Raw genomic sequence first — 27667 nt, forward strand, 5'->3', positions numbered from 1 at the left:
TGCTATCGGTATTAGTGCTGGCGAATCCAGCTATTTCTCACTGTAGTGAAGTGCTGCTCAACTTTCCCGGCGATCGATACTGTTCGAAACCTTAAAGATAACGGATTACGGCCAACAGGACCGCCTTGTGCAAAGACACTCCGTGCACACATTTTCAGCACGTTGGACAGCGCACGGCGCCGCAGAGGCGGTGCGCGGATTCAACCGGTGGCTTTCAACGAGCAGAGTGAGGACCAGAGTGGACCGTTTGACTAAATGCTGTACAAAAACTCTTTTTACGTCACATGTCTGATAGGATTTTTCTGCTTTCTGCACTTGGACTAGTGTTTTTCTCGTTCTTCCTAATACACGGTGTCTTTGTCGATTCCATCGTGTGGGAAGGCGTGCCGAGAGTGGCTGACTCTTGAAGCTGTGTGCTGAGTAGCGTGGAATAGGTGACTGTCAGGCGGGAGGAGTGGTGTGGTGGTGCCTAAGAAACCTTCCCTTTATAAGGATGCTGGTGGGAAATGCCTGGAGACAGAGATGACGAGATTTGTCAAAAGGCGCTCGAACTCTTGTCAGATCTTTGTTCCAAGGGGGAAGTGCAGAATGAAAACTGTCGGGATTTTATCTACTATTTCCGAGATCTCGCCAGACCACGCTACACGGATTCAGGTGAGGCATCATTTGCAAGCTTGATTCAATGGTTGCACTAAATTCAATGTAAGTGAAGTCGCATATGACTTCTTTCACTGAACATCGCACGCATAAAGCACACTATAGGTGGTCCAAGCTTGGCTCGACTACTTCACGACGAAGATTAGTCTATAATATCAAAGAAAAATTAGACTTGTACATTATTTTTTCACATTAGTTAGCTCACCGATCCGGTTAAACTATGCATTTTTCGAGGAAGTCCATTTTTTCTTCCATTTTTTTCCCATTTCTATCACACGAGGTTGGCGTGACATCGTGTAGGCTAGTCTGTGAACACTCATCAGATATGTTTCACTGGATGAGTTGCCCTGCATCGTGTATTTACTGACATGTCACAAACATTGAGTCATACTACTTTGAAACTTTGCCTCTTTTTTTTTTAATTCTTACCTAAAAGCATTTGCTTTTTATAATTAGATTTAGAATTAGCCACTCTCGCTTCATAATTATCAACACTTAGGGTAAACACATTCGCCTAAATGGCATGCATAAATTAGTGTCAGTGTGCATGTGTGCGGAGGAGAGAAGGAGCGAGCGAGAAAGCGTTATTTGGAGGCGCGAGAAAGCGTAATTCCTGCACATTTCCACTGCATTCATTCTGCTTCCATAGTTTGCATCAATGATTATTCATCACGTGACAGGACTTTGTGAATTGTCAGTCTCCTCCAACCCCCAAGCTCTCCCTTCTGTTCCTTTCCACTTTACTTCAACTATCCCCCAAAGTCCCAGCTCTCTTCTTGCTTCCTCATTCATCATATAGGCCGATCTTCTCTTGTCTTTTACACTGACACTTTCAAAAGTGAAATTATGTGGGTAGCCCGTGGGGCTAGCTATCAAGAGGGCTTACGGGTTTAATTTCTGTTCCAGCTGGCATATATCACTCAGCGTGATGGAAGAAAGCCATAAGAGAATAACAAAGGAAATAAGTACAAGGCAGAGGACAGCTACTCTTTCAGCTAGAGTTGAAGCTGTGGGTGTACCGGTCATATATATATATATATCTTTTTGTTTTTTTTTTACAAATATGCTAAACATAAAACATCATTTTGACTTCAGATTTGATTTAAATCAATTACGTAAACATATTTACAACTATTTTCTCAAAAGATCATAAAATATCAAGGATCAATGAAATAAAAACTGGAACATGAAAGAAAAATAAAGATGTGTAACATGTCTTTTAATGGATTAGTCACCCACTTGGAAAGATACCTTTCTTGACACTCTTACAGAGAGTATGTTGAGAAGTTTAATATCAATCCCAATGACTGTGGTCAATCAATCAATGCCTGTCTTGCTGAAGCCAAATGCCAATTAGTTTAGCTTTAGCAGGAACAGAAAAATGTGTCTTCCACTGTTCAGAGCACATATCACAGCTTCTAATTTTTACACTTTAAAACTAGCATGATTATTTAACAGACTGTGGCAATTAATCAGCTTTAGAGATACGGTAGGAGGATTAAGTTACCTTGGAACAGAGTCAGGTTTCAGAGTTTATGAGGGAAGCTTTATATTTAACAGATATGTATACGAGTGGATTTAGTCTTTTCATCTGTCAATAAGCAAGTAAAAAAAACAAAAAAACAAAAACATATTTGCAGAAATGCAAATGCAATCGAATGCATCATCCTTTACAACATTGGGGACAACAAGTTGGAACCACCTACTGTACATGTGTAACATATTACATTTCCAATAGTTTTTACTTACAGAGAGGTATTCTTAGGGAAAATAACATCCCAGAAGTAGACATTACATATATTGCCTTTTCAGCACTTGCTTGCCTCCTACACTTTTGCACCTTTGAAGGTCCTGTGCACTAAAATTGGTCCACCCTCTTTGTTCCAATGTAGTCTTTAAATCCCTCCAGATGTCTATAGCTTCTTCTCCACCAGGCAGCATTTGGGCGGCCTGCCAAACCGACTGTGGGCTCAGCATCCTCAGATGGCAAGTCCCTCAATTTCTCCACATTATTCTCTCAAATCACACATACTCTGGTATTCACAGAATTTCACAGTGCAGAAAGGACAGTTGGTCTGTGTTCCTGTGCAAGGTCTTATGACAGCTCCCACACACAGAGCCAGTCCTAATTGCAGGACTGTGGGATTTGGAGGATGGGTTACCTTACCAACAGCATATAGTGAAAAGTGCAAAAACCTTTATTGCCAAATAAGTACACTTTTGGCTGTTTGGACTAAAACAGTCATGCAATTGATGTGTAGTCTCATTAACTTTTATCTAATACTCTTACCATGACAAAAAGTCAGCCTCAGACTCTTAATTACAAGTGTGATCTTTACATTAGATGTGTCAGGTGTGATTCAGCTCATCACGAGTCCTCTCATATTTTTAAAAGCAGCTCTTCTTTGTAGTATCAGTCAGACCAAACACTCAAGACAGACTGAAATCAGCTCTAAATCTGTGCCCAGCTCTGTAAGTGGGAGCAGAAGTTTATATGCAAAAATTCTAAAGTTCATGATTATTAATCTCACTCATTAAAAACAAAAGAAGAAACAAAGTGGATCTTGACAGGTACGGTGTTCTGTTGCTATAGCGTGCAACTAAAAAGAAACAAAATGAGAGGATTGAATGTGATGAGTTCAGGAAATAGTTTGCTTCAACTAAACGTAACATGATATCTGTCAGCTACAATTCGGATTAGTGTACAGCTTTAACATTTCTAATATAAGCTACTTTCATCCAAAATAAAATAATGCATTCAGTCCAACTGTGTAACAGCAAATGTTACATCTAATCAAATGCCTTGTTTTGCAATGAAATTTAAACTTATTGTAGAGCCATTAATGATAAATAAATTATAATGATAATCCTGTATCTCATTAATCCACTCTCTGTTTCATTTAATTGTGCATTAGTTGTACATTTGTTGCTTGTGTCTAAGCAGATTATCTGTTCGGGTATTCATGAGGAGAAAGTCTCCTTGATGTGATACACATCATGATTATTACCCTTTTGTTAAATGTATCAACATACCAATCACTTGATTTCCTGGAGCTTTTATAGGCTAATAAAATAACATGCTCTGCTTAACAGTAATAGGTTAATCAGGAAAACAATCATTGCTTTTTCTAAAAACTTCACTCATTGTTATGACTAATGTACTTAATACAGATTACACCAATATTACACTTTTGAGTTTTTTTCTTTTGAAAATTTTATTCCAGTCTTCACAAGCCAGATTTGTCTTCGCATACATGAAGGGACAAAGGATATGTCTGCTATAATACTATGGGCAAATAATAGCCTGTTGCATAGTCAGCACATAAACTGGGAATAATCTGTATCGCTGCCCTCGCATAGCCAAAAATAGATACAGTCAGGTGGATACAGCAGACTGGTTCTATTCAAAACACTGTGCAAGAGCTTGGGCTTTTCAATAAGCAAAATTACCTCAAAGATGAAAGACCGTTACATTAAATTAATAGAAATCATGTGTTAAAGAGAGATGATGGGGAACTGGTTAGAAGAGGGATTTGGGAGTCAGTTTAGCTGGTATCAAAGCTTAGAGGAAGCAGCAGACAGTGGCAGAGCAGGAAAGCTCAGGTGGACACCCTGGGGACTTAAAGGGTAGAAACAAGAGACCTCTGCTGGTGGGCCAGAACAGAAGAGGTCAGGCAGATGGACTGAGCAATGGAGACTGACGTTGCAGAAGAGTTCAGATGGTTCTGGCTGTCGGCTAAGGTGCTAGACAGGATGGTTGCTGGAAACCAGAGTCATCTTTAGTTAAGGGAAACCAGAAGAATCCTTAGTCCTGGCCAATGAGAGGATGGCATTTGGAAAGGGGTGCAAGACAGGTGACTGCGGTGCTGGGAGCTCAGTGAAGCGTGGCAGTGTAGAAAACCATATGGAATAAAAATACGAAAACTGCATCTAATTACCCATTATCTCTATTGGTTAAATCAAACATACAGCACATATTTTATAAGGTCATGTGTATAAGGACATGATATACTTATATAAGTGGCCACTTCCATTTTTAACATATGATATAATGCTTTGCCAATTCTTATGTAATTCTTATAATCACAGGCCATGAGATGGTTGTGAAAGCAGACACTTAAATTAGTCGATAATAGTACGAGATGCAGCATTAATAGCAGGTTTTCTGCAACTAATAGGGAAAAAAGGGACTTCAAAACTATATGTCTTGTAAGACATGCATAACCTGAATGATTGTGATCAAGATTTTCGAATTCTTATTTAATGTGATTTTTGAAACTATGGTGACAGGGGTGCATAGCTGGTCAAAATCGTCACATACAAGAGATGAAGAAATAACTGAATGATGAGTCTCGGTAGCCCTGATAATACAAAATATAAGAGTAAAAGGGAAAAAAAGACTGATGACCATTAATGATGCACTGGAGACGGTTGTTAACAATGCAGTGGTAAAGCACCATGTCAGTATGTGTAGTATTTTTTCAGTACTTATTCAGTGCATTTGGCCACGTTATGAACAGCATTTATTTCTTCTGTTATCTTGATGATGAACAATTAAAGTAATTACCACTTAATCATTTTTTGCCTCACAGAAGCTCAAGGATGGATAAGAGCTTAGGGAATGAGGGAATTCAGCATATAGAAAGTGTAAGCCTTTGATATTTCCATAATTACACATGCATAACAGCTTTAAAATCTATACAATCCCAGATGCGTACTCCATCCTTATTTTATTTTGACCTTGTCATTGCCCCTGGGATTGGTTAGTTTTGAAGGTTTGGATTCTTGTTAAATATTAAATAATGCTGGTTTCTTTTCTGCTTTCACTGCTGCTGTTTTTAAATGTTTGTGTTTTTGGTTCCTACTTTGGGTTTAATATACTTGTGATTTATTTCAGTTATGAGATATTATTGCCTTTTTAGTTTCTGTCTGGAGCTGATTATCATTTTTGTTTCCTCACTGTTTTCTTGTGTCCGTGTTGAGTAGGTGTTCTGGATTGTTTCCTGTTTTACTTTGATAGTTTTCATTGGTTGTTTTAATTTGGGTTTTTTTGTTTGTCTTTTTTTAAAATTTGTGTCTAATTCTCAGCCAGTCCAGCATCTGGATCCTCGTCACCGCTTCCTTCATGACAGACCCATCCCAACTTAATATCTACTACTAAGACATTAGCCGACATAAGGAGTTTATAAGATTGTTCTGGTCTGCTTCAGTGACATTACATCATCAAATAACGGTGCATAAAAACACACTGTTCAAATTCAGATATCAAACAGTAACTCAAAAACATGACATGGGATTTTCAAAGCAAAATTGTGTGCATATCTGTAACACCAATTAGGATGCAAACCATCTCAAGCCTGTTTTAACAACTTTAAACTTTAATTAAAGCCTCAATTAATTTTTATGAAAATTACACATGCTGTGTTTGAACTTGTGACATTTAAAGTTCCCTACAGAGCCACATTTCTTCAGTTTGGTATCTCAGAGACTCCAGCTGTAAAACATGGTTAAATGTAACCTTTTTTCATATCTTCCATGGTCTTGATTGACATTAACAGCACTTTTTAAAAAGGCACAACATTATTACATGTTTTTAAATATCAGTAGAATTAACAAATTTCTGGGGTTAATACATCTAATATATGTGAATACATACATACCCTTACCTCAATTTGAGGCAAATGGTTAATACTCCATGGGGTCCTTATGATCCAAAACAAGACTTCAGTTAATTTTATTTGCTTATAACAACAGTTGTCTTATGGTGCTTTATATTGTATGGGGTAGAAGACCTTAACAATATTAGAGAGAAGGAAACAAGCAAGCACTTGGTGAAGGTGGAGAGAAAGAACCTCCCTTTACTGTAACAGCCAGAAAGAGGCTCGGGGACATTTGCAGCTTCTGGAAAGAGGGAAAGTAGAACAGTGAAAACAGAAAAGTAAAGATCATTTAAGAAAAGACAGGTAATAGTAATGTAACTTAGTATATTATCACTGTTTGGATGAAAATTCCTTTTACTTGCAATAAAGTTGCAAAGTTCATGTAATTATTTCAGAGTCATTGCAGCAGTTTCTATTTTTTTTTTTAGTGCTTTTGCTTCTTGAGAGCAGAGATGATTCAGATGCCCTTGATGACTCTGTTGCTTCACACCTCATCTCCCTTTCCATGGTGACTTGCACACCCTGGGCTGGTGTAAACAAATGCAATGCACTGAAGAATTATTCAGTGTCATGCTTTGAAACTATGAACTTGATAGATGAAGACCTGGATTGATATGCTGGTAAAACTTTTTATACTCCCACGGCCATTACTCCTGGTGTTGCCCACAAGTACTGCTTATATATAATCACACAGTTTATGATGCACATGTGTGAACAGCAACCGAGTAGTAACTTTAATTTTGCAAAGCTGTTATCTTTAGAGTGACATCTTCAGTTTGTTTATACGTGTTTTGTGGATCCACAGATTTAACAGGAGAGCTAGAGTAGCTGTTAGGAGCCCTTTAAACTCCTACATGTACCAGTGTAGAGCAGCTTCATGAGTGATCTTGTCCTTGAATTTTGGGATTCGATAGTATTTCTCTTATAAACTCATCTGTTTTCAGAATGTTTTTTTTTCTGTTTTGTATAAATTGCGACTTTCACGCCTTCCCTCCCCATTTGTCAAATTGTTTTTTTTAACCACAGACCATATATAACAGCCTGTAAATGTTTTTCTTGCAAGCTGTTTTTTATACCCTCTCATTTATTTACATGATAATATGCATTAACCACACAGGCAGCATGAAGCGCCTTGGGTTTAGCACTTTATCAAACTACTGGGAACATTTTAAATTCTTGCAATTAATGTACCTCACTGACAGTTTCACATTATAAATTATACTCATGGAAGAGAGTTAGTTCTACTTTCTTGTGGCTGTAGCTCAGGTGGCAGAGCAGGTCAGCCACTAATCAGAAGGTCGGTGGTTTGATCCCAGGCCAAATATCCTTGGGCAAGATACTAACCCCATGTTTGCCAACTGGTGGTGGTCAGAGGGCCCGGCAGCCTCGCCTCTGTCAGTGCGCCCCAGGGCAGCTGTGGCTACAATGTAGCTTGCCATTGTAAATGGGTGAATGACTGAATGTAGTGTAAAGCGCTTTGGGGTCCTTGGGGACTGAGTAAAGCGCTATACAAATGCAGGCCATTTACCATTTCTTTTCAAAGTTCTTCATTGGTTATTCCTATGGAAGCCAGGAGAGCTCACCAGACTCAAATAAACATCTGCAAACAGACAAATCCAAGCAAGTTCAAAAAAGTAATCTTCATCTGTATGACAATAGCTGCTTTGCAAATACACACAAGAAAAACCACAAAGCAAAAGTCAAATGCCATGTGCATGCTTGAAAAGAATTTCTGAATTGTCATGTTAAAACAAAAATATTTTAACTTATTTTCTGAAAACAACAACAAACCAAGAACTGTGGTCATCTGTGGTTGTAATGCTGCATTTCTATATTTGGTTTTGTTGTATTTGCACCTCTTTTGTGGAAAAATCATTTTTAAAGTTTCATTTTTTCACCATAATTATCAGCAAAGGAAATGAAATCGAAACATGGGGGGCACACTACCCTTAGAGTGCAGATATGAGCCTCCATTGGATAGTTAAATACTGCTACTACTACTGTACATAATTTTGATTTTATTGAGCATTCTTTATGAGAATCTGTTAGAAAAGAAAAAAATAAATCCAACAGGACCTATAGCTGTGTACCTGACATGTCCATCATGCAGTATTTTTAAAACATTTACTGAGTAACTTAATCATGAAATGGTTATATATGATGGTGATATCAAAAATCAGAGTGCAACAAAGCAAAGAGAAGACTTATTCACTGTCAGATCTTGTTCTCTCTTTCCAGACATATCTGTGAGTCTGCTGTCATTGGTAGTGACTGCCTGTGGCTTGGCCCTCTTTGGGGTCTCCCTCTTTGTTTCATGGAAGCTCTGCTGGATACCATGGAGGGAGCGTGGGCTTTCCCCCACCACCAAGGAAGCCCATGGGCACCTCAACCCGACTATGAGCCCTCTGCCATCACAGTCTGCACCCAGGCAGCCAGTTTACACAGCTGTGGACCCCCCGATGCACAACCGCCGTGAATCATCACATTGTTCCATGGCCAGAGAGCCTACTCCCGTGGCATCTGTTGTTTCAGTGGAGGCTCCGGTGACTCCTGTATCACCACCACCTGTGGTCATGGCCACACCAGAGGCAGCTATGAAGATCAGCCACACATCTCCAGATATACCACTGGATGCCCAGAGTAAAAGCAGGGAAAATGGAGTTCACACTAACCCCCGAATGCAGAGACAGACCACTGAACCCCCACCTTCTGGATGCTCAATGTCTGAAATAGGGTCAGTATGAGGTATTTGTTGATTTATGTGCTCCCATAAGATATGCTGGCCTTATTTTCTAAAAATCCCCTAACAATTATGATCTCTGTTAAAAACGCTAACATTCAAACTACTAATTGTTTCTGCTACTTTTCCCAATAGAACAAGAGAGATGAAAGACAAAATGACTTGGACTTGACTTTAGTTATGACTCCTGCCAACATGTTTCACATTTTTACTTTCTATTTGTGCATCAACTATAATACATTTAAGGATTTTGGTAAAGGAAAACAACTTACACCTTATTTATGATTAGGGTTAGGTAGTTCAGAGGCTTGGTTGAAATGTGGATTTTGTTAAGTGTAGGTGTCTGAAACATGACTAAATGTCATGTGCAGATGTGAGTATAAAAAACAGACACATTATAAGGCAATAATGAAACCAAAACAACAATTTCTGTCTGCTAGACTATAAAATGTATAATACAGCACACTATGTGTACACTATGTTCTTGAAGTGAAAAGCAGCATTGGCACTAGATATAAATTATGATATGCAGAACAATTCATTATGCAGGTTGCTTCAAAAAATATGCAGCTGATGTTTTAACATTCCTTCTTTTCATTGTGTTAATGTTGTATGATTTTGTTTTCTGTTGATTTCCTCTGTGCACAGTCAAGGGTCCATTCGTAGACACATGAACCTCTCTAACCCAGACTTCAACGTGGCCCAGTTCCAAAGGCAGGACTCCCTCACCGGAATGGGCCTGGGCCTGGGCCGCCTCAAACCCGAGCTCTACAAACAGCGCTCCCTTGAGGGGGACGAAGGAAGTCGAAGAGACGGAGGTTGTGGGCGCCTCCATTTTATCCTCAAATATGACTGTGATCTAGAACAGTTAATAGTTAAGATCCACAAAGCAGAGGACCTCCCGGCCAAGGACTTCTCCGGTACCTCTGACCCTTATGTTAAGATCTACCTGTTGCCCGATCGAAAGACCAAGCACCAGACAAAGGTGCACCGCAAGACACTCAACCCTGTGTTTGATGAGGTCTTCCTGTTTCCTGTGGCATACTCTGAGCTTCCTACACGAAAGCTACACTTCAGTGTCTATGACTTCGACCGCTTTTCACGGCATGACATTATTGGTCAAGTGGTGGTGGACAACTTCCTGGATCTGGCAGATTTCCCCAGGGAGACAAAACTCTGTCGAGACATCCAGTATGTCTCCTCGGTGAGTTTGAACGTTCACTCAAAACTATGTCATATTTACTTAGAGCTGCCAGGTTATATTTAACTTTTCCCCCACAAAGGCTGTGTGTGACAGCTGTGTGGAGAGTTCGAAATTTGTCCCTCTGTCTCCCACTGGCAGTACAAAGTACTGAATTTTTTTCCTTTTATCACTTGTCAGGTCTGAAAAAACAGGACAAAAATTAGTTAAGGTGATCAGGCCTGTGTTTGAAAACTGATGTTTTCTTTTACTTTGCTGTCTCTCTCTGCTGTCGAGATGAAAAGACTTTAAAAAAGCATCTGTTTAATAACAGATGTAGTGACCCCGAGCGCAAAATTTTACTACACAAGACATCTATGGCATCTGTGTTGATATTATATGCTTTTTAAAATTGCCTTTACATGCCCGGAGAATGATTAGCAATAGATTTTTCATTAAATATGGTTTTTGGAAGGAATACTAATTTAAAAAATATGCATTTAGAATAGTGTTTAATACTATACCTTCCTTTTTCTTTAACAATCCTTGATGCTGCACATATTACAAATAGATGACACAAGTGAAGGACTGAGGCATTTTATTAGCAATTACTTTTACTGCATCTGCTCCCACCTATCTAAATTCAGTTTGCTCTGCTGGAACGACCTGTTTACCATGAGTAAATTAAATCCTTTGAGACTTTTTAAGGTCAACAGGATTACAGGCCTCTTACCATGTTACCTTACTGACTGCGTGCTAGTAAATCTCATTTTGTTAGGACCAGTTTCTGTTAGACCTATAAAGTGAGCATACAGTTGCACAGAGAGTGTCTGTCAGTGTATGTACGTCCTTATAAGACCAAATGTGTGTGAGAGAGAAAGAAACGGAGAACAGGAGAAAAAAATATTTAAAAAAAAAACTGAGAAAACTGGTTTGGGAACAAGACATACGCACCATTTTTCTTCCTTTCTTTCTTACATTATTAGCTATTTAAGATCTTTATAATGTTTTTCACTGTTCCTGCTCATCTCCTTTAGAGGTGAAAGATCTCAGACACCACAATACAGCACTGGTATTTATATGTTGGCCTGTTTTATTTACAGGCATTTCATTTATTGAGCTTGAACAGCTGTAACATGCAACTGATCCCTATATTCTGTTTGCAGTTGATTGCAGGAAACAGTTTAGGCAACAGAACTCAATAAAACAAGATCAATAAAGCACAGCTGTGTAAAGGAAAACTATTGGTTGAATTTAGATGAGATCAATTCCCAGTCACTATGTTAGTTATGATTTTACTTGTGTAAGGGCATAAATCTTAGTTAAAACATTGCAACATTGCTTAATAAGCAATAAGACAGTCCAACACGAACAGCCGTGGTGAGTCAGTCTGGAAACTGTAATAAATGTTTACTGTGGAACATAGTTAACCTTCTCAGCAAAAAGATTTTAATAAGATGTGGAGTGTCTTTGCAACTGGGCTTACTTTAGCAGTGCTGCAGCTTTCTGAAATCTTTCAGAAAGCACAGTGTTGCTATAACCGAATGTACTGCGCTTTTCGTTAAAACAATATTTTGACCACTGCCGACCTTTAAGAATGAACTGTTTTACAGACTCATCTCATCTCAGTCAATTCTTCTCATCTTAAGAATTGACTTTTGAGCAAAACATGCAGCCAGTTCAACAGCAGACAAAAAAAAAAAACATGGGAGTATTTGACTGAGCAGCTGTATATCTATGTTGTGCATATGTCTGTCTCTTGTTTATCTAATAAGCGAATCATCATCTGCCTCTGTTGGCGTCCAGGCTTGTCTGCTACATCGCTACGTCTTTTGCAAATGTCTGCACTGCAGCCATATCATTTTTAATAAGGAGAGCACATTAGTTAGCAGAGTTTGTGTGCCTGATGCACTGGCCATTAGTAATGGAAAACAAATTGTTATGCTTTCATCTCTAGTATAAGCAGCTCCATCACTGAATTTAGATTTTCATTTCACAATTATACTTTCATTCAGATTAAGAACAGTAATACAGATGGGAGAGAATCAATTAAATATTAAATCTAACACCACGCACTTGTTGTGGTTGTTTTTATTTGTTTGTTTTTAATGCTCATTCTTTGTTAGAACTTCATTACATGCAACTTAAGATTGCATTATCACACATATTTATTGTTTATTCACAACAGCAATATGTAATTAAGTGAGTATTACTGCATATATACTTATAATCTCTGGTATTATTTCAAAAAAGTGATTAAATGTATTTTATAATGTTCACTTTTCTGTATGGCTAGCATGCTTTTATATTCTTCTCATCAAAGCTGCCACATTTATCCATGCATTTTATTGTCTATGGTAAAGGCACAGTAATCAGTTTTCTTTTGCCTTTTGATCTCGTCTGTTTCACCTCATCGAAATTTAGATATGTGGTGTTATTTTGTGCTTTTTATTGCTGTGTCAGTTTAAATTATGACAACGCAGAGCTCAAATTTGTGGCATAGTCCACGCCTGTCTAATTTGCAGGCTACTGATAGCAGCTAAGGTTTTAGTGCATAAAGTCTCACATACAGTGTGCCAAAGACCATTAACGGCTTCCTACTCATGGCCTCTAAAAATACTGACAGAATCTGTCTCTTCTTTCTGTCTTTACTCTGTCTCTCTCTCTTTATCTATCTCTGCCTGCCTTTTTTTCCCTCAACATGTCTCGGTCTTTCTTCATCACACGCACAAATGCATAAACAGACACGGACACACCTGTTTTAACCCAGCTGTGACGAAGTCATCAGCTGTGTCCAACTTTTAGTACGCAAACAAATTGTTTAAAGTAAAACAAAAAAGAAGTAGCTTACTCAGAAAAAGTAATTAGATGTGAATGCATATTATACGCATTCTGAATGTAGTGCTAATGGGTTCTATAGAGTGCTCAGAATGGCTGAGATATTCACAGACAGTAAAATAACAGCTTTTGAGGCAGAAGATACTGGAAAACATAAAAGTGAGAAATGAAGAGGGGGGAGGAGATGCCGAGAAAACAGCATGACGATACACGAGCATGCCAGATAGAGCCTTCGGGGGAAAATGCTCACAAAAAGTATTGGGATTGTTTTGATCCATCAACATATGGATGTTTACTGGATCAGTGCACCTTTGCCCTGTTTAACTGATTGCTAATCAATGTTGCCTGGTTGGAACAGAATGGTGTGTGACGTCTGGTTGATGGGAACCAGTGATTAACAGAATCTGGAATTCTCACATTTTCACACTGTTCAGTTTTTGTCAGTTTCACAGCACTCAGCTAATGCACACAAACAGAAAAAAAGGAAAAAAAACCCCACAGAGTACACACAGACTCTTACACTTGTACAAATGCTTGTTCTCAGAGATTGACACAGATGCCCCACACATATATCCTCATAAATGAGCTAATTATCTTTGGACACCAGTACATAGACATGATATTCTGTAACCAGTGCACAGAGTTTATTTGATAGAAAATAAAGAATTATCATTAAGTCTTGATTTCCAGTGGGACAGGCCATATTGATGTGTCATTGCCAGATTTTAGCTTGTTTAGCTCTGCAATAGAAGCAGATTGTAGATTAATGAAGAACATGTGTTATTTTTACTGGATTTAAGAATGACAGTCTCAGTATGAACAAAAGCTGTATAATACATTTGATGGTTTGAGCTTTTAAATACAGAATATACTTGTGGCATACCAGCCTGATTATCAGAAACGCTGAGCATGACATTCAACCTGCAGATGTTACATGCTATTTGATGCCTAAGAAGTTTTGCGGAGCACGTAAAACACAGTGCTAATCTGTTTCCCACCTGTATCACAATTATTAGACCATGAAGCATGTAAAACAGATAGTTCTGGGATGTGGGATGCATTTTCTGGAGGGTTTTTTGAGTTAATTCATCCTTCACATTTAAAAGCCTTGATGAGTAATTGATCATGATTGCAGCAAAATATACAAGTGCAATTCATGGGTGATCTCTCTCTCTCAGAAAAAAAACAAAAAACAACACAGAAATACACACTCACAAAATGCCAAATCAGTTTCTCTAGCTTAACCAAAAATAATAATAATAATAACTCAATAGTGTCCAAGTGTGTGTGACATTCCTAAGACATGCTATAGAAATTGTTGCCAATTGTATGGATGTCCCTCTTGATAGATTTCTGCATCTCCCTTTTCACAGATACTTGTAAAACTAGCACTTAACATATATTATACTTTGGATACCAAATTAGTTATTTTGAATATCTTAATTTAAAAGGCATCTTAGCATACATAAGAGTTGTTTTGAGTTGTTTTTTTCATTGACCTGCTGCTGCAAAAAACATTCCTACTTGGTCTTTGTTACTTTTAGTATGAGAGTTTCATAACAATATGGGGCAAATCTCAGTCTTAGATTTCTCAGTGCAGTTGAGTAATATGATGTCATTATCACAATTACTGGAGCAGCAAAGTCAGTTGATCCTAAGTTTTCAGTGTTGTTGTTTTTGCACTTCAGTTGAATTTACTGAGCTTACCTTTGTAAATGATCAGATGATGATGATGAGTTGATGACACGTGCTTTGAAATACCAGCACAATCTCACCAACATAGCAGCAGATCAGCAAGAGATTCTACTGTAGGTGTCTTTACCACACATATTTGTGTGCTTTCCTGGTTCACACTTCTTTTGTGGAGTTATTTTAAGCACTAGCGATAAGTGAGCAGCAGCTGAACTGAAGCCTCTGTGCCGGGTGAAATATGGGAGGCTTTAATTGGAGCAATATGACAGAAAATAGTATTTGTAGAAAAGTTGTACACTGTAAATAAATGACCAGAATAATACACAATCAAACTCATTTTAAAGTAAATATTTTTGTGTCTTTTAGGATAATGTGGACCTTGGGGATCTGATGTTTTCACTTTGTTACTTGCCTACTGCGGGCAGACTGACCATTACCATGATAAAGGCTCGCAACCTCAAGGCCATGGATATCACTGGTGCATCTGGTAATTAAAATCTGATACTGACTGTAACTGCAGCACCCCACTGGTATCCCAAATGTAAATCAAGTTAATTTTTCTTGTTTGTGTCATTTTTTTATAGATCCATATGTGAAAGTTTCACTGATGTGTGACGGTCGCAGATTGAAGAAGAGGAAGACATCAACAAAGAGGAACACTCTGAATCCAGTCTATAATGAGGCCATTGTGTTTGATGTCCCTCCAGAAAACATAGAGCAGATCAGCCTTTTGATTGCTGTGATGGATTATGACCGGTTCGAGAGTTTCTATAGAGTAGTTTCTACATCTTTTGCATGGGTCAATGTTTAATTTATACTTGCTGCATGGCAAAAGTGGATAAAATATATTCCAAGAACATTTGCAAATATTTCCTCAAACTCTTTGTCTCTGTAACATATTGTCTTGGGTGGTTTTCACACACAATATGTAAGACATTATTATTTTTGGAAAGCATGGGAGGACTTATAATATTTTTTCTTTCTCCCTTATCCTCCTGGGTCTACAGAGTAGGCCATAATGAGGTCATTGGTGTGTGTCGAGTCGGCAATGATGCTGACAGCCTCGGTCGAGATCACTGGAGTGAAATGCTTACATATCCCCGAAAACCTGTCGCCCACTGGCATCCTCTCGTTGAGGTGAGATGGCATGTGTTGACACACACACACACACACACACACACACACATATTAGGGGTGCAACGATACACAAAATTTACGGTTCAGTTTGGTTTGATACTTTGGTGTCACGGTTCGATATTTTTTTGAGAAAAAAAATGTTCATGCCTTTTTAATTTGTCATTTATTAAAATTATAAATATATATTTTAACTCAAAAGTACAGTTTTTAAATTTAATGTTGCTGAAACAACAAAATAATAAAAATAAATAAATCTATCTGATCGAGGAATCACTCATCTTTGGAAAAGAGAGTTTTTTACAGAGAAATGTCTCTTTCCAAAATAAAAGCTATACTATACGCTTCTTCTGGGCTGTATTCTCAGCAGCATATTAAACATATCAGGTGCCCATAAAGAGAATCATGTGCTAACGGCTGTCTAAATGACTCGGGTAAAGTTTGTAGCATGTGTGCTTGTTGTTTTTGTCTGCTTCCACTTGTCTTTGCACTAGGATAATGTCGGCGTAAACATGCAGTCATATTCATTGTGTTCCCACTAGTGCTGTCAGCCTTAATCTCGTTAAAATGACATTAACGCCATAACGCGGCAAATCTCCGTTAACAAGTTACCGCGGATTGCCCCGTACCAGAGCGTTCTCACTCCCGAGGCGTAACATGTCGACGTTTTGTCACGTCCCGCGGCGTTCCTGAGGAACGCGAAAGGAGACCTTCGGCGTTCTTATGGTACGCGGCGGGTTATGGCTGGAATCCAGTGCAATGACGCTCCCGCGGTAGTAGACGTTCCAGCCCTGTATTCCAGCCCTAAACCTAACCTTATCCCTAGCCCTGACCATAACCTTATTCCTGACCTTAACCAGGACTTTAATGATGTTAAATAGCGTGTTTCTAAGCGATTTGAAGAAAAAGAGCGAACATGTGTAGGTTCAGTCCAGACGGTTCTCATATTTCCTCTTTTTCCGAGGTTGTCATTTAGGAACGTGGTGGGTAGCCGAAAACGTAATATGGTGACGATTTGTCACCTAGCGTAAAATGTTACGCTTTGGGAGTGAGAACGGGTTGCCCGTACATGGGGCTGGGTGGCGTCAACACGTTAACGAGCTAACTGCGCTAACACACTAGTTCCCACCAATTGAACATTGTGTGGCACATCTGACATACTGTTTTACTTTTGTCCATGACGCGCTTACCATCAGGGTCATACTTCATGTTACAGGCATGGTCCTTTAAGGGTGAAGCCTGATGGGAAATGTATGCGGGTGTGTGTAGCGGAACTGCCTGTCGGGTGTGTGAGGGTGAGCGGAGAAGGAAAAGAAAAGTAACGGTTAACTACAGAAGAGACGAAGAGAAAGTAAATAAAAGGAATATAATAACTCCCTCGGCAGCCAAAGTTGTATCGGCGATGCCCGCTGTGAGTAAACTGTTTCAGCCCACTGTACGCGGTGTTCGTGCCTTGGAGGAGAAATAAAGGTTCGGTAAAGCAGTTTCCTACGCCTCCCTCGATCTTCTTGCTAGCGGAGTTGACCTGTATAGTAAGCTGTTGCCGGCTGCGAGTCAAGTAACTGCCAGAGGTTTCCTTACTACGGTTCGGGGCCGCGGATCTGGTGCGGTAACACTGGGGGCTCGTCCGGGATAAAACTCCGCAAAGCGCCGAGAGAGAGGGAGCGAACTTTCTTTTTCTCTTTTCCCTCGGACGACAGAGAAAATGGCGGCTCCGAGAGATGCTGAAGGGGATGGCATGGGAATGTACTTCAGTAAGAGCAGCAACCCATTTTTGCCAGAAACCCCAGAGAGTGGCACAGCTAATGTGGACCGTGCCACTTATGTAAACAATAGAATCCACAGCAGCAACCCCTTCATCACGGACATAGAGTTAACGCCAGCGGCGAGCATAGCAGCAGTCTATACGACGGAGTTTGAGGCTGCATGGCATCTCACCCCGCCACCTTCAGCTCACACCAACCCTTTCTTAACACCAATAGCGAAGCAGAATGCAGTGTGCAGTGAGTTTAAGCAGTTGCAGTGCTCAGACTGCGGAGGCCCTGGTAACACTGCATCTACACCGCTCACAGTGGGACAGCATGGCTCGCATGATCACCCACCTCGGATTGTTACATCTCGGCCATGCAGCCAGCCATTCACCGCCATGAACTGTACCTGCAGTGTCCCTAGAAAAACGCTGTTTACTGAGCCAGTGAAGCTACACATTATGCCGGGTATACCCCAACCTGCGCAGTACAGCTATGAAATGCCAGCTCAGGGCTATTTTCCCCCAACAACTCGCATGGCAGTACCAGCACCAGATGGGGGGTGTGGGCTTTGCAAGCATGACCAGGGTCACAGTTCAAAACAAGCCATGCCAGGGCCACGCGGCTGTTTTCCTGGTGTAGTGCAAGACGGGGGTTTTGCAGATTGTAGTGCTGATGGACAGACGAGGGGCAAGGAGAAAATTCCCACATTACAACCAGACCATTTCGATGGGTCAGGGTCATGGAAAGACTTTCTCTATCAGTTCGAGACCTGTGCAAAGGCCAACTGCTGGACGGAGAACACCATGGCTGTCCAACTGAGATTCAGCCTGAGGGGCGCAGCTGGAGCCATAATCCACAAAAACCCCAAATCTGCTCGCTGGAGTTACCAGAGGATTGTGGAGGAGGTGGAGGCTGCCTATGGGCCGTGTTCAGAGCATGCAGCAGCCATTGGCATTGAGCTACGGCAGAGAATCCGGAAACCAGGTGAGGCCCTGCACACCCTCAGAGATGATATATACGAGAAGGTTTCCATTGTATATGCCAACCGCTCCGAGCTGGAGCAGGACTGCATTGCTGTAGAGATCTTCACTAATGCTTTGGCAGATGCTGAAATGGTCCAGAAATTGTTGGAAGAACAACCACGCACCCTGGCAAGAGCCTATGAAATCGCCCACAGGTTCGAGACAACGAAAAGGGCCGCCAGGGCAGTCACACAGCTTATGCAGCCAGGGCCACGAGTCTCTACAGCACAGGGGACCCGAACAGCTGCATTACGGGAGAGTGTTCATATGCTAAGTTATGAACCACCGGAGAGGGCCCAAAGACCTATCCAGCGTGGGCGCCAAAGCTGGAGCACATCTAACAGGTCAAGCAGGAAGGAGGCTGTTTGCCATAACTGCTCCAGCATAGGACATCTACAGAGGAACTGCCCCTCTCCTCGCTCACCTGCCCAAAAGCCTGTAAAAGCTGCTAGAGGCCCAGCCCCTGACCCAGGCACAGTGTTCCACAACGGAGGCCAAGATGTGATGTGTGTCCAGATAGCAATACAGGGACGGGAAATACGGGCCTTGCTGGATTCTGGTGCACGGCGGAATGTGCTGCCCCTCCACTATTTTAACACCATCCCCGCAGAGTCAAGACCTCAGGTGCAGGCATCCATTGCTCAGACTCTACAAGGCATTGGTCCAGAGGGATTGGCCGTTCTGGGCGAGGTCATCCTGCCTGTACAGGTGGGGAGTGGTGTTGAAAATGTAGACTTTCTTTTGGCCGCCATGGCTGAAGGCACTGAAGTTATTCTGGGGCACCCTTTCCTGCAACAATCGTGCGCTTGCTTAGACTACGGCCGCCAAGAGATAACCCTGTTTAATGAAAAGATACCATGTTCTGGCGTGGGCCCTCGACCCCAGGTGCTTGTTGTTAGGGTGGCACGCACTACGGTTTTGGAACCAGGCTGCGAGTATGTGGTCCCCGGGTTTTCCAGCTCCCACTGTGCCGCCCATAGAGACATGATGCTAAGCCCTACAAAGGGCTTTGTGGAGAAGCACCAAGTACTGGTAGCTCACGCAGTTGTGCAACCTAGTAAACCCTCTAGCATCCCAATCAGAGTCTTTAACCCTGGGGCCGCAGCTGTCACCTTAAAGCGTGGTGCCGTGGCAGGGGTTCTTCAGCCCGTGCAGGTCCTGGAGGGGTCGGGGGGTCGCCCACCAAGGGTCCTGGCAGCCCTCGAACTTAATGGTACTCCCCCTGCTTCTGTACCAAGCCATTTGCAGGCCCTTTACGCCGAGAGCAGCCCCGGTTTGACTCACGTTGCCCGCTACGATCTGGCAGGCCTGCTGAGGTCCTACAGTGATGTCTTCTCCACTGGCCCGAATGACCTTGGTCGCACTGGTGTTGTCCAGCATGACATCCTGACCACGCCAGGGCCACCAGTTAAGCACCCGCCGCGCAGGATGGCAGGGGACAAACAAATAGCGGCCGACCAGCAAGTACAGCAGAGCTTGGAGGCTGGGCTAGCTCAACCTAGCAATAGCGGCTGGGCTGCTCCAATTGTGATGGTGAAGAAGAAGGACCAGAGTCCCAGACTATGCGTGGACTATAGACCACTAAATGAGCGAACCCTTAAAGACGCTTATCCCCTGCCACGCATCCAGGACACCCTTGACACGCTTTCTACTGCCAAGTACTTCAGTACACTAGACCTGACTTCAGGGTACTGGCAGGTAGAGATGACCCCCAGAGCCCGAAAAGCAGCTGCATTTTGTACCCGTAAGGGATTGTTCGAGTGGAATGTGATGCCGTTTGGACTGTGCAACGCACCGGCCACATTCCAAAGGCTTATGGACAGAGTCCTGGCTGGGCTGCAGTGGGAGACATGCCTAGTGTACCTAGATGACATCATTGTCCTGGGCCAGGATAGCACCCAGATGCTGGAGCGGCTCGAGCAAGTGTTCATCAGATTGCGTGGAGCCAACCTAAAACTGAAGCCATCTAAATGCTGCCTGTTTCGGGAGCAGGTGGCCTATCTGGGCCATATCATCTCTGCTGGAGGTATTTCCACGGACCCCCAGAAAGTCCAGCAGGTGACGGACTGGCCTGCACCGCGGACCGTCACAGAAGTGCGTCAGTTTGTTGGCTTAGCCTCATACTACCGCCGGTTCGTGGAGGACTTTGCCACAGTGGCTAAACCCCTCCACGAACTCACTAAGAAGTATGCCCGTTTTAACTGGACTGCCGACTGCCAGGGAGCATTCCAGGAATTAAAAAGACGGCTTACGGCAGCCCCTGTCCTGGGTTACCCACTGGACCAGGGTGACTTCTTCCTCGACACTGATGCCAGCAATTGTGGGATTGGAGCGATTCTCTCCCAAGTGCAAGGGGGCGAAGAGCGGGTCTTGGCCTATGGGAGCAGGCGGCTGTCGGCTACCGAACAAAACTATTGTACGACCAGGCGAGAGCTTCTGGCGGTTGTGGCGTTGACTTCCCACTTCAGACAGTACCTGCTGGGTAGGCCGTTCACTGTCCGGACTGACCATAGCAGCCTCCGCTGGCTGACCAGGCTGAGGGAGCCCGAGGGCCAGCTGGCCCGCTGGTTGGAGAAGCTGGCAGAGTATAACTTCCAGGTGCTGCACCGACCTGGGAAAAACCACCAGAATGCGGATGCACTTTCCAGGAGACCCTGCCGCGCTTCATGCCCGTGCACACTCCCAGAGCCCACCATCAACAGCGACCGGTTCGAGCATAAAGGTGTGCAGTGTAACTTAGAGGACTGTGGTACCAGCATGACCCCCCCAGGGCAGCCCCCAGTGGGGGTAGTGGGGCCTGATGGTACCGATGGGAAAAGCCGGGTAGCAGAACCAGAGTGTGCACCCGTAGCAGCAGTGGACTGTTGTTCCAGTAGTAGCCATGACACCTGCCCAAATATCCACCGGGTGGATGAGTCCCATCACACTAGCTTGTTCAGTGGCTGGACCCCAGAACAGCTCTTGGCTAGCCAGAAGAACGATGTGGATATAGGCCCAGTTTGGGAATGGAAGGAAAAAGGGGAAGGTCGGCCCGTCTGGGCCGATGTAGCGGCATGCAACCCCACAACCAAAGCCTACTGGGCGCAGTGGAAGAGACTGTACCTAAAAGATGGAGTGCTGGTGAGGAAATTCCACTGTACAGAAAGTAATGTGTTTTTCCCCCAAATCCTTCTGCCTCACGCCTATCGTCACTCCGTAATGCAGCAGATGCACGATGGCCCAGTGGGTGGCCACTTTGGGGCAGAAAGGACCCTGGCACGCTTGAAGAATAGGTACTACTGGTACAACATGAAAGATGATGTGACCCTGTGGTGCCGCACTTGCACCAGTTGTGCTGAAAGGGCGCGGCCCCCAAAAACCCCCCAGGCAGCGATGGGCACGGTACGTGTTGGCGCCCCCATGGAGAGGATTGCAGTCGATCTGATGGGACCGTTGAATGAAACAGAAAGGCATAACCGATTCATATTGGTGGTACAAGACTACTTCAGCAAGTGGGTGGAGGCTTATCCAGTCCCCGATGCACAAGCGCCCACGGTGGCAGGAAAGGTTGTTGCGGAGTGGGTATGTAGATATGGAGCCCCACAGTCTCTGCATAGCGACCAGGGCACCAACTTTGAGTCGGCTGTGTTCCAGGGGATGTGTGAACTGTTCGGAATCAAAAAGACACGCACCACGCCCTTTCATCCACAGTCCGATGGCCAGGTAGAGCGTTTTAATGCTACCCTGCAGAAGGCCTTAGCCACCACCGCGGAGCGCTGCCACTGGGACTGGGATATAATGATCCCCTATGCTGTCATGGCTTATCGGGCAACTAAGCACAGTTCCACAGGATTGACCCCAAACATGATGCTTCTGGGCCGAGAGATAACCGAGCCTATTGACCTGGTCGCGGGTCTGCCGGCCGACGACACCCCCAACTGCACTATACCACAGTATGTGGTGCAACTCAGGGAAAGGCTGGAGCTTTCCCACCAACTGGCACGGGAGGCTCTCGGGAAATCTGTTGAGCGCGCTAAGAAACAGTACGATAAGAATATCTGCCAAGTTCAGTATCCAGTCGGCGCTGCAGTGTGGCATCTGATCAAAGGGACCAAGAGAGTGCGGCACAAGGTTCGCAAGTTTCTGCCTTCCTATGAGGGCCCCTACTTCGTAGTGGGCCTGTTGGATGATTTAGTCTACTGCATTAAAAAGGGGCCCCGAGCAAAGGCTAAAGTGGTTCATCATGACAGACTCAAGCCTTATCACTCAAGAACGCCGCTGGACAACAGCTGGGTCTTCCAAGACTCCGACCAGGCAGCACCCACCGAGGTGCCTCCTCCAGCGCTCGACGAAAGCGATTCTGACATTGATTTCGGCCCCTTCGACTTGTGGGAGACCCCAGCTGGGGCAGATCAACCAGATACTGGTGCTTCCCTGAGAGCTGGCTCTCCGCCACCCGCTCAAGGAGATGGTAGTGGGTTGCCAGCCAGCCCTGTTCAGCCTTACGTGGATGGGGCTGAAGGACCAGAACAGCACCCTTCCTTCAGGTCCACACCCCGTTCCAGACCACAGCGTGTGCGGCGGGCGCCGGACATGTTTGGTGACTGGGTCAGTCACTAGGCTAGTATGTCCTAACTGAGTCGGGGTGTAGGCGGATCGCTGCCCTGCTCAGTAGTTAAAAAAAAAAAAATTGTTCATGTTACATATGTTAAGTGATATGACTGTTGTAAATTGAGTTGTTACAGGGGGCTATTCTTACGTGTACTGTTGGGCTTGTTTGTCTTGCTGTTTGTCTTGCTGTTTCCTGGCAACATGGCTGTCGACGGGCTGCAAGTTATTGTTTGAACTGTTTATACTAATGAGGTAAAGCTGGATATAGGGGTAAACGTTCAGCTGTAGTGCCTTAATGTCTTTCTTTATGAATACTGTCTATGTGAAGGGCGGGATATGGACATTGACTTGCACCCTCCTCAAAGTGAACCCTGTACATCCTATGTTTTCTTGTGCTTAAAATATGGACAGTTGTCTACTTCAAGATTGTTCCATCCTAAGGATCGCCATTTTTGGACTGGGGGCACGAATGCTGTATGTTTCCTTGTTAATGGGGGGTTCATGTGCTGGAATGATGTTAAGGGTTTAATTATCATCCAGAGTGGGGGTAGTGTTACAGGCATGGTCCTTTAAGGGTGAAGCCTGATGGGAAATGTATGCGGGTGTGTGTAGCGGAACTGCCTGTCGGGTGTGTGAGGGTGAGCGGAGAAGGAAAAGAAAAGTAACGGTTAACTACAGAAGAGACGAAGAGAAAGTAAATAAAAGGAATATAATAACTCCCTCGGCAGCCAAAGTTGTATCGGCGATGCCCGCTGTGAGTAAACTGTTTCAGCCCACTGTACGCGGTGTTCGTGCCTTGGAGGAGAAATAAAGGTTCGGTAAAGCAGTTTCCTACGCCTCCCTCGATCTTCTTGCTAGCGGAGTTGACCTGTATAGTAAGCTGTTGCCGGCTGCGAGTCAAGTAACTGCCAGAGGTTTCCTTACTACGGTTCGGGGCCGCGGATCTGGCGCGGTAACATTCACATGAAGACCAAGATAGTTCCAAACGCCAGATCTGAATGAGGGTGGGGGAGGTTCAATTTCAGGTAGCGTTGAGGCAGTTGCCATGTTGCAATGAGCTTAGCTTCTGCCTTGCTAGCTTGCGCTGCACTCAGTGGATCTGTGCTCGACAGTGCAGCCTAGGCGGAGAAGTCCACTGAGCGCTCAACACAGACAGCATTGTCAGAAGAAAAGTTGATAAAATAGATAAAAAATTTTGTATTGTTCGATACACGAAAGCACTGCATCGAACGGTTCAATATCGATACATGTATTGTTTCACCCCTAATGTATGTATGTATGTATGTATGTATGTATGTATGTATGTATGTATGTATGTATGGATAGATGGATAGATAGATAGATAAAATTCCCCTCTCTCCCCTGAGGGGGGTCTATGCTTCACGCTCGGGTCCTGTACCAGAGGCCCGGGAGCTTGAGGGTCCTGCGCAGTATCTTAGCTGTTCCTAGGACTGCCCTCTTCTGGACAGAGATCCTACTTGGGACTCACTGCACCTAGTGTTCCGATTACCACTGGGACCACTGTTACCTTCACCCTCTTCTCTGAGCCCTTGATACTTCTCCATCTTGCACCCTGCTGTTATGTGCTGGATTGTTTGAGGGGCATCTTTACACAGCCTGCACCTGGGGTCTTGCCTGGTGTGGTAGACCCCAGCCTCTATGGATCTTGTGCTTAAAGACTGTTCCTGTGCTGCCATGATTACTGCCTCTGTGCTGTCTTTCAGTGCAGCTTTGTCTGGCCATTGGTAGGATTTCTGGATGTCAGCCACTTCATCTATGTGCCAGTGGTACATACCATTCAGGGGCCTGTCCTTCATTGATGCTTCCTCCTCTTTCTTGGGTTTGTGGTGCTTGAGGTATTCAGGTCGGTTGGGCCATCTTCCTGAAGTTTAAGCAGTATAAAATATTTATAACATAAACATAATGATAAAAAAACATTTATCATTAATTGAGGTTAGAGTTGACAGATGAAAGAAAAAGAAAGTGCAAGTGGGTAGGAAGCTTATCACTGTCCAGTTATTAAGGCACACTGAGCTCATTACTATTCACTGATACTGAAGTGTGTTGTTAGAATGCGGCTGTGAAAAGATTTTTGGTCAGTGGTAAAGGGAATATGGTTGTAAGCTATAACAAAGCAAAAAAAAGAGAGGATGTCTGCCATTTCATGGAAATCACTTTATTGCCAGAATTGACAAGAAGCCTAGAAAGCTCAAAAACATTATATATCTGATTTAATCATTTTCAGTGAAAAAGAAAGTGGCTCTCTCCAAAAAGTCCACAGATGGTGATGCTATTTTATGTGAAATTGCATATCTGTGTGTGATGGCTAAAATATAACCTGTTCCACCAGAGATCAAATTGGCTGCCAAAGTTTCCATAGCAATGTAGCGCCTTCTGTAAAAGTGTTTATTTAATAATAATAATTAATAATTAACAGACGTGACCATTTTAACCCATGGAAGTTAAGTGTATTTACACAGTGTAATAGTGACTAGAATTTACTATACATTTTAGGTATTCCTCTACATCTACAGAATTATTGGGATGACCTATGAATTTTCAAGTTCCAATAGCAGCCTAAGTTTAGTCACAGGCTTTTCAGTGACATTAGTCATCATCTGTGGATGCACTCAACATACAAGTCCTTTACTTGGAAAGTCTCCAAGCCTCTTGAAAATGTGCAGGAGCCATTGTGGGGAAGTAGGTTCAATTTTGACAAAAATATCTCCAGGCTTTATATTTTTCCTTCTTCGTTTCACTTTTGCCTCTTCTGCAGCAAAGGTAAGTATTCATGTACCCATCACTTTCTGCACACTGAACCTTCTCTCTATGGATACACATTATTTCTTGAATAGCCCAGTGGTAAGACCTGTTTACCTTTCATAAACTGAATATGATGTAGTTGTTGAGGTTATCTGACAATATTTTCTCAGATAGTAATACTGCTTTGACAAAACTGTGTTTTACAGGTTACAAATACATACCTGAACTGAGAATCTTTGGCCAACCTCCATGCAAATGATACTCTGTGCCCTCTCCACAGGAGATAGACATTGTAGCTGAGATCAAAGGGTTATAAAAAGTTAATAAACAGCATTTAAATGTCTGATTTGCAGCATTCCCTTAGTTGGTAACAGCAAGGGGAGTAAGATTGGTTTTCCCAAGGGATGAAACTCCCCAAGTGCCAATAAGCAGATTTCTGAAATATGGTGTCTGGCAAAAATTCTATTTTTTGCTTTCGATGTAACATTTATTGCTCTTAGTTAATGATCGGTCTTCAGTTTGTTCATTTACAATGATGGTCAACCTAATGAGTATCTTTGCCAAATTCACTGAATGCTAAAGAAACCATAGTTATCCTGCCCAATTTTGAGTCAGTTTATTCTCATGCTACTCACAAAACAGTACTGTACTTTTATGCTGTGAGGTTTCAAATGCAGGTCTGTTCATGTGTTTCTATGCCAAATGAACCACTTTATCTATAAAAGCTTTTATCCTTTCACTTGAACTTGGCAAGAAAAAGGTGCCATAGAAAAAACGTCTATGCTAATAAAATTTAGTGAATGCATAAATAAACTGACCTCCCAAAAATCAAAAAAATGAAATGGCAGACATACAGTGTTTGTTTCACTGCCCAATTCATCGCTCTGTAGGTGGTGAGTACATTTGTTCCAAGATAAAAAGGTAGGATTGGCTCTAGATTTATTTGATATCATCGTACATCTGTTTATATGACTAATAGAGATGGAGGTTTTTTTTGTTTGTTTGTTTCTTTTACACTAACTATCATTGCAATCTTTCTGCTTTATTCTCTTGCAGTACCAGGGGACCACAGGTAGTAGCCAGGGAGGATCCTGTAATTCTCTGAAGACACCTCCTTCTCCGTAGCCATGAGCAACAATTCAAATAAGCCGAAGGCTGTGCTATATGTACCTTTGGGCAGATGTGATACAGAATTTTGCTCATATATGGTCCTAGCATAAAAAAATAAACACATGCATTAATACCTATGGAAAAGAAAGACACAAACTGTCTTGAGCTCTGCTCTTTTGGATCAGTTGCATGTTGAATGACTGCAAAGATGGATGTTTTTTTTCTATGATGTTCCATAAGAAAAAGAACCAGCACAGGCAGATATTTTAGGTCTGAGCTGTTCCTGAGTTTATAAACTCATTGCTCTTTTTTTAATAGTCTTGTTACTTGTTTTAATGAGATGAGTCTCTGTAATTGCACAATGTACTTACAACCAGTTGAACTGCCATACTGTTCTCTTTTTTTTGGTTGTGAATTGGTGCATGAGGTCATGTTTTGATGGGATATCTTCTACTTGTTTGTTGGTTTTTGTTTCTATTTTTTGAATAGGATGTATTGTTCTGTCAGTTGATGTGCAGTGACAGTTCATT

The 27667-nt window shown here is 42.6% G+C and overlaps 1 protein-coding gene across 1 annotated transcript; it reads left to right on the forward strand.

Moving 5' to 3' along the window:
• Positions 1–27667, forward strand: syt9a (synaptotagmin IXa). The gene is made up of 7 exons (XM_085411048.1): positions 1–654; positions 8556–9051; positions 9706–10261; positions 15134–15254; positions 15352–15523; positions 15775–15904; positions 27084–27667. The coding sequence occupies exons 1-7, from the start codon at positions 507–509 to the stop codon at positions 27150–27152; spliced, it is 1692 nt and encodes a 563-aa protein (XP_085267174.1). The 5' UTR covers positions 1–506; the 3' UTR covers positions 27153–27667.

The sequence above is a fragment of the Rhamphochromis longiceps genome, linkage group LG1, assembly GCF_057381845.1.
Source record: "Rhamphochromis longiceps isolate RC_006_pf linkage group LG1, R_longiceps_female_GT1.1, whole genome shotgun sequence".
Taxonomy (NCBI): domain Eukaryota; kingdom Metazoa; phylum Chordata; class Actinopteri; order Cichliformes; family Cichlidae; genus Rhamphochromis; species Rhamphochromis longiceps.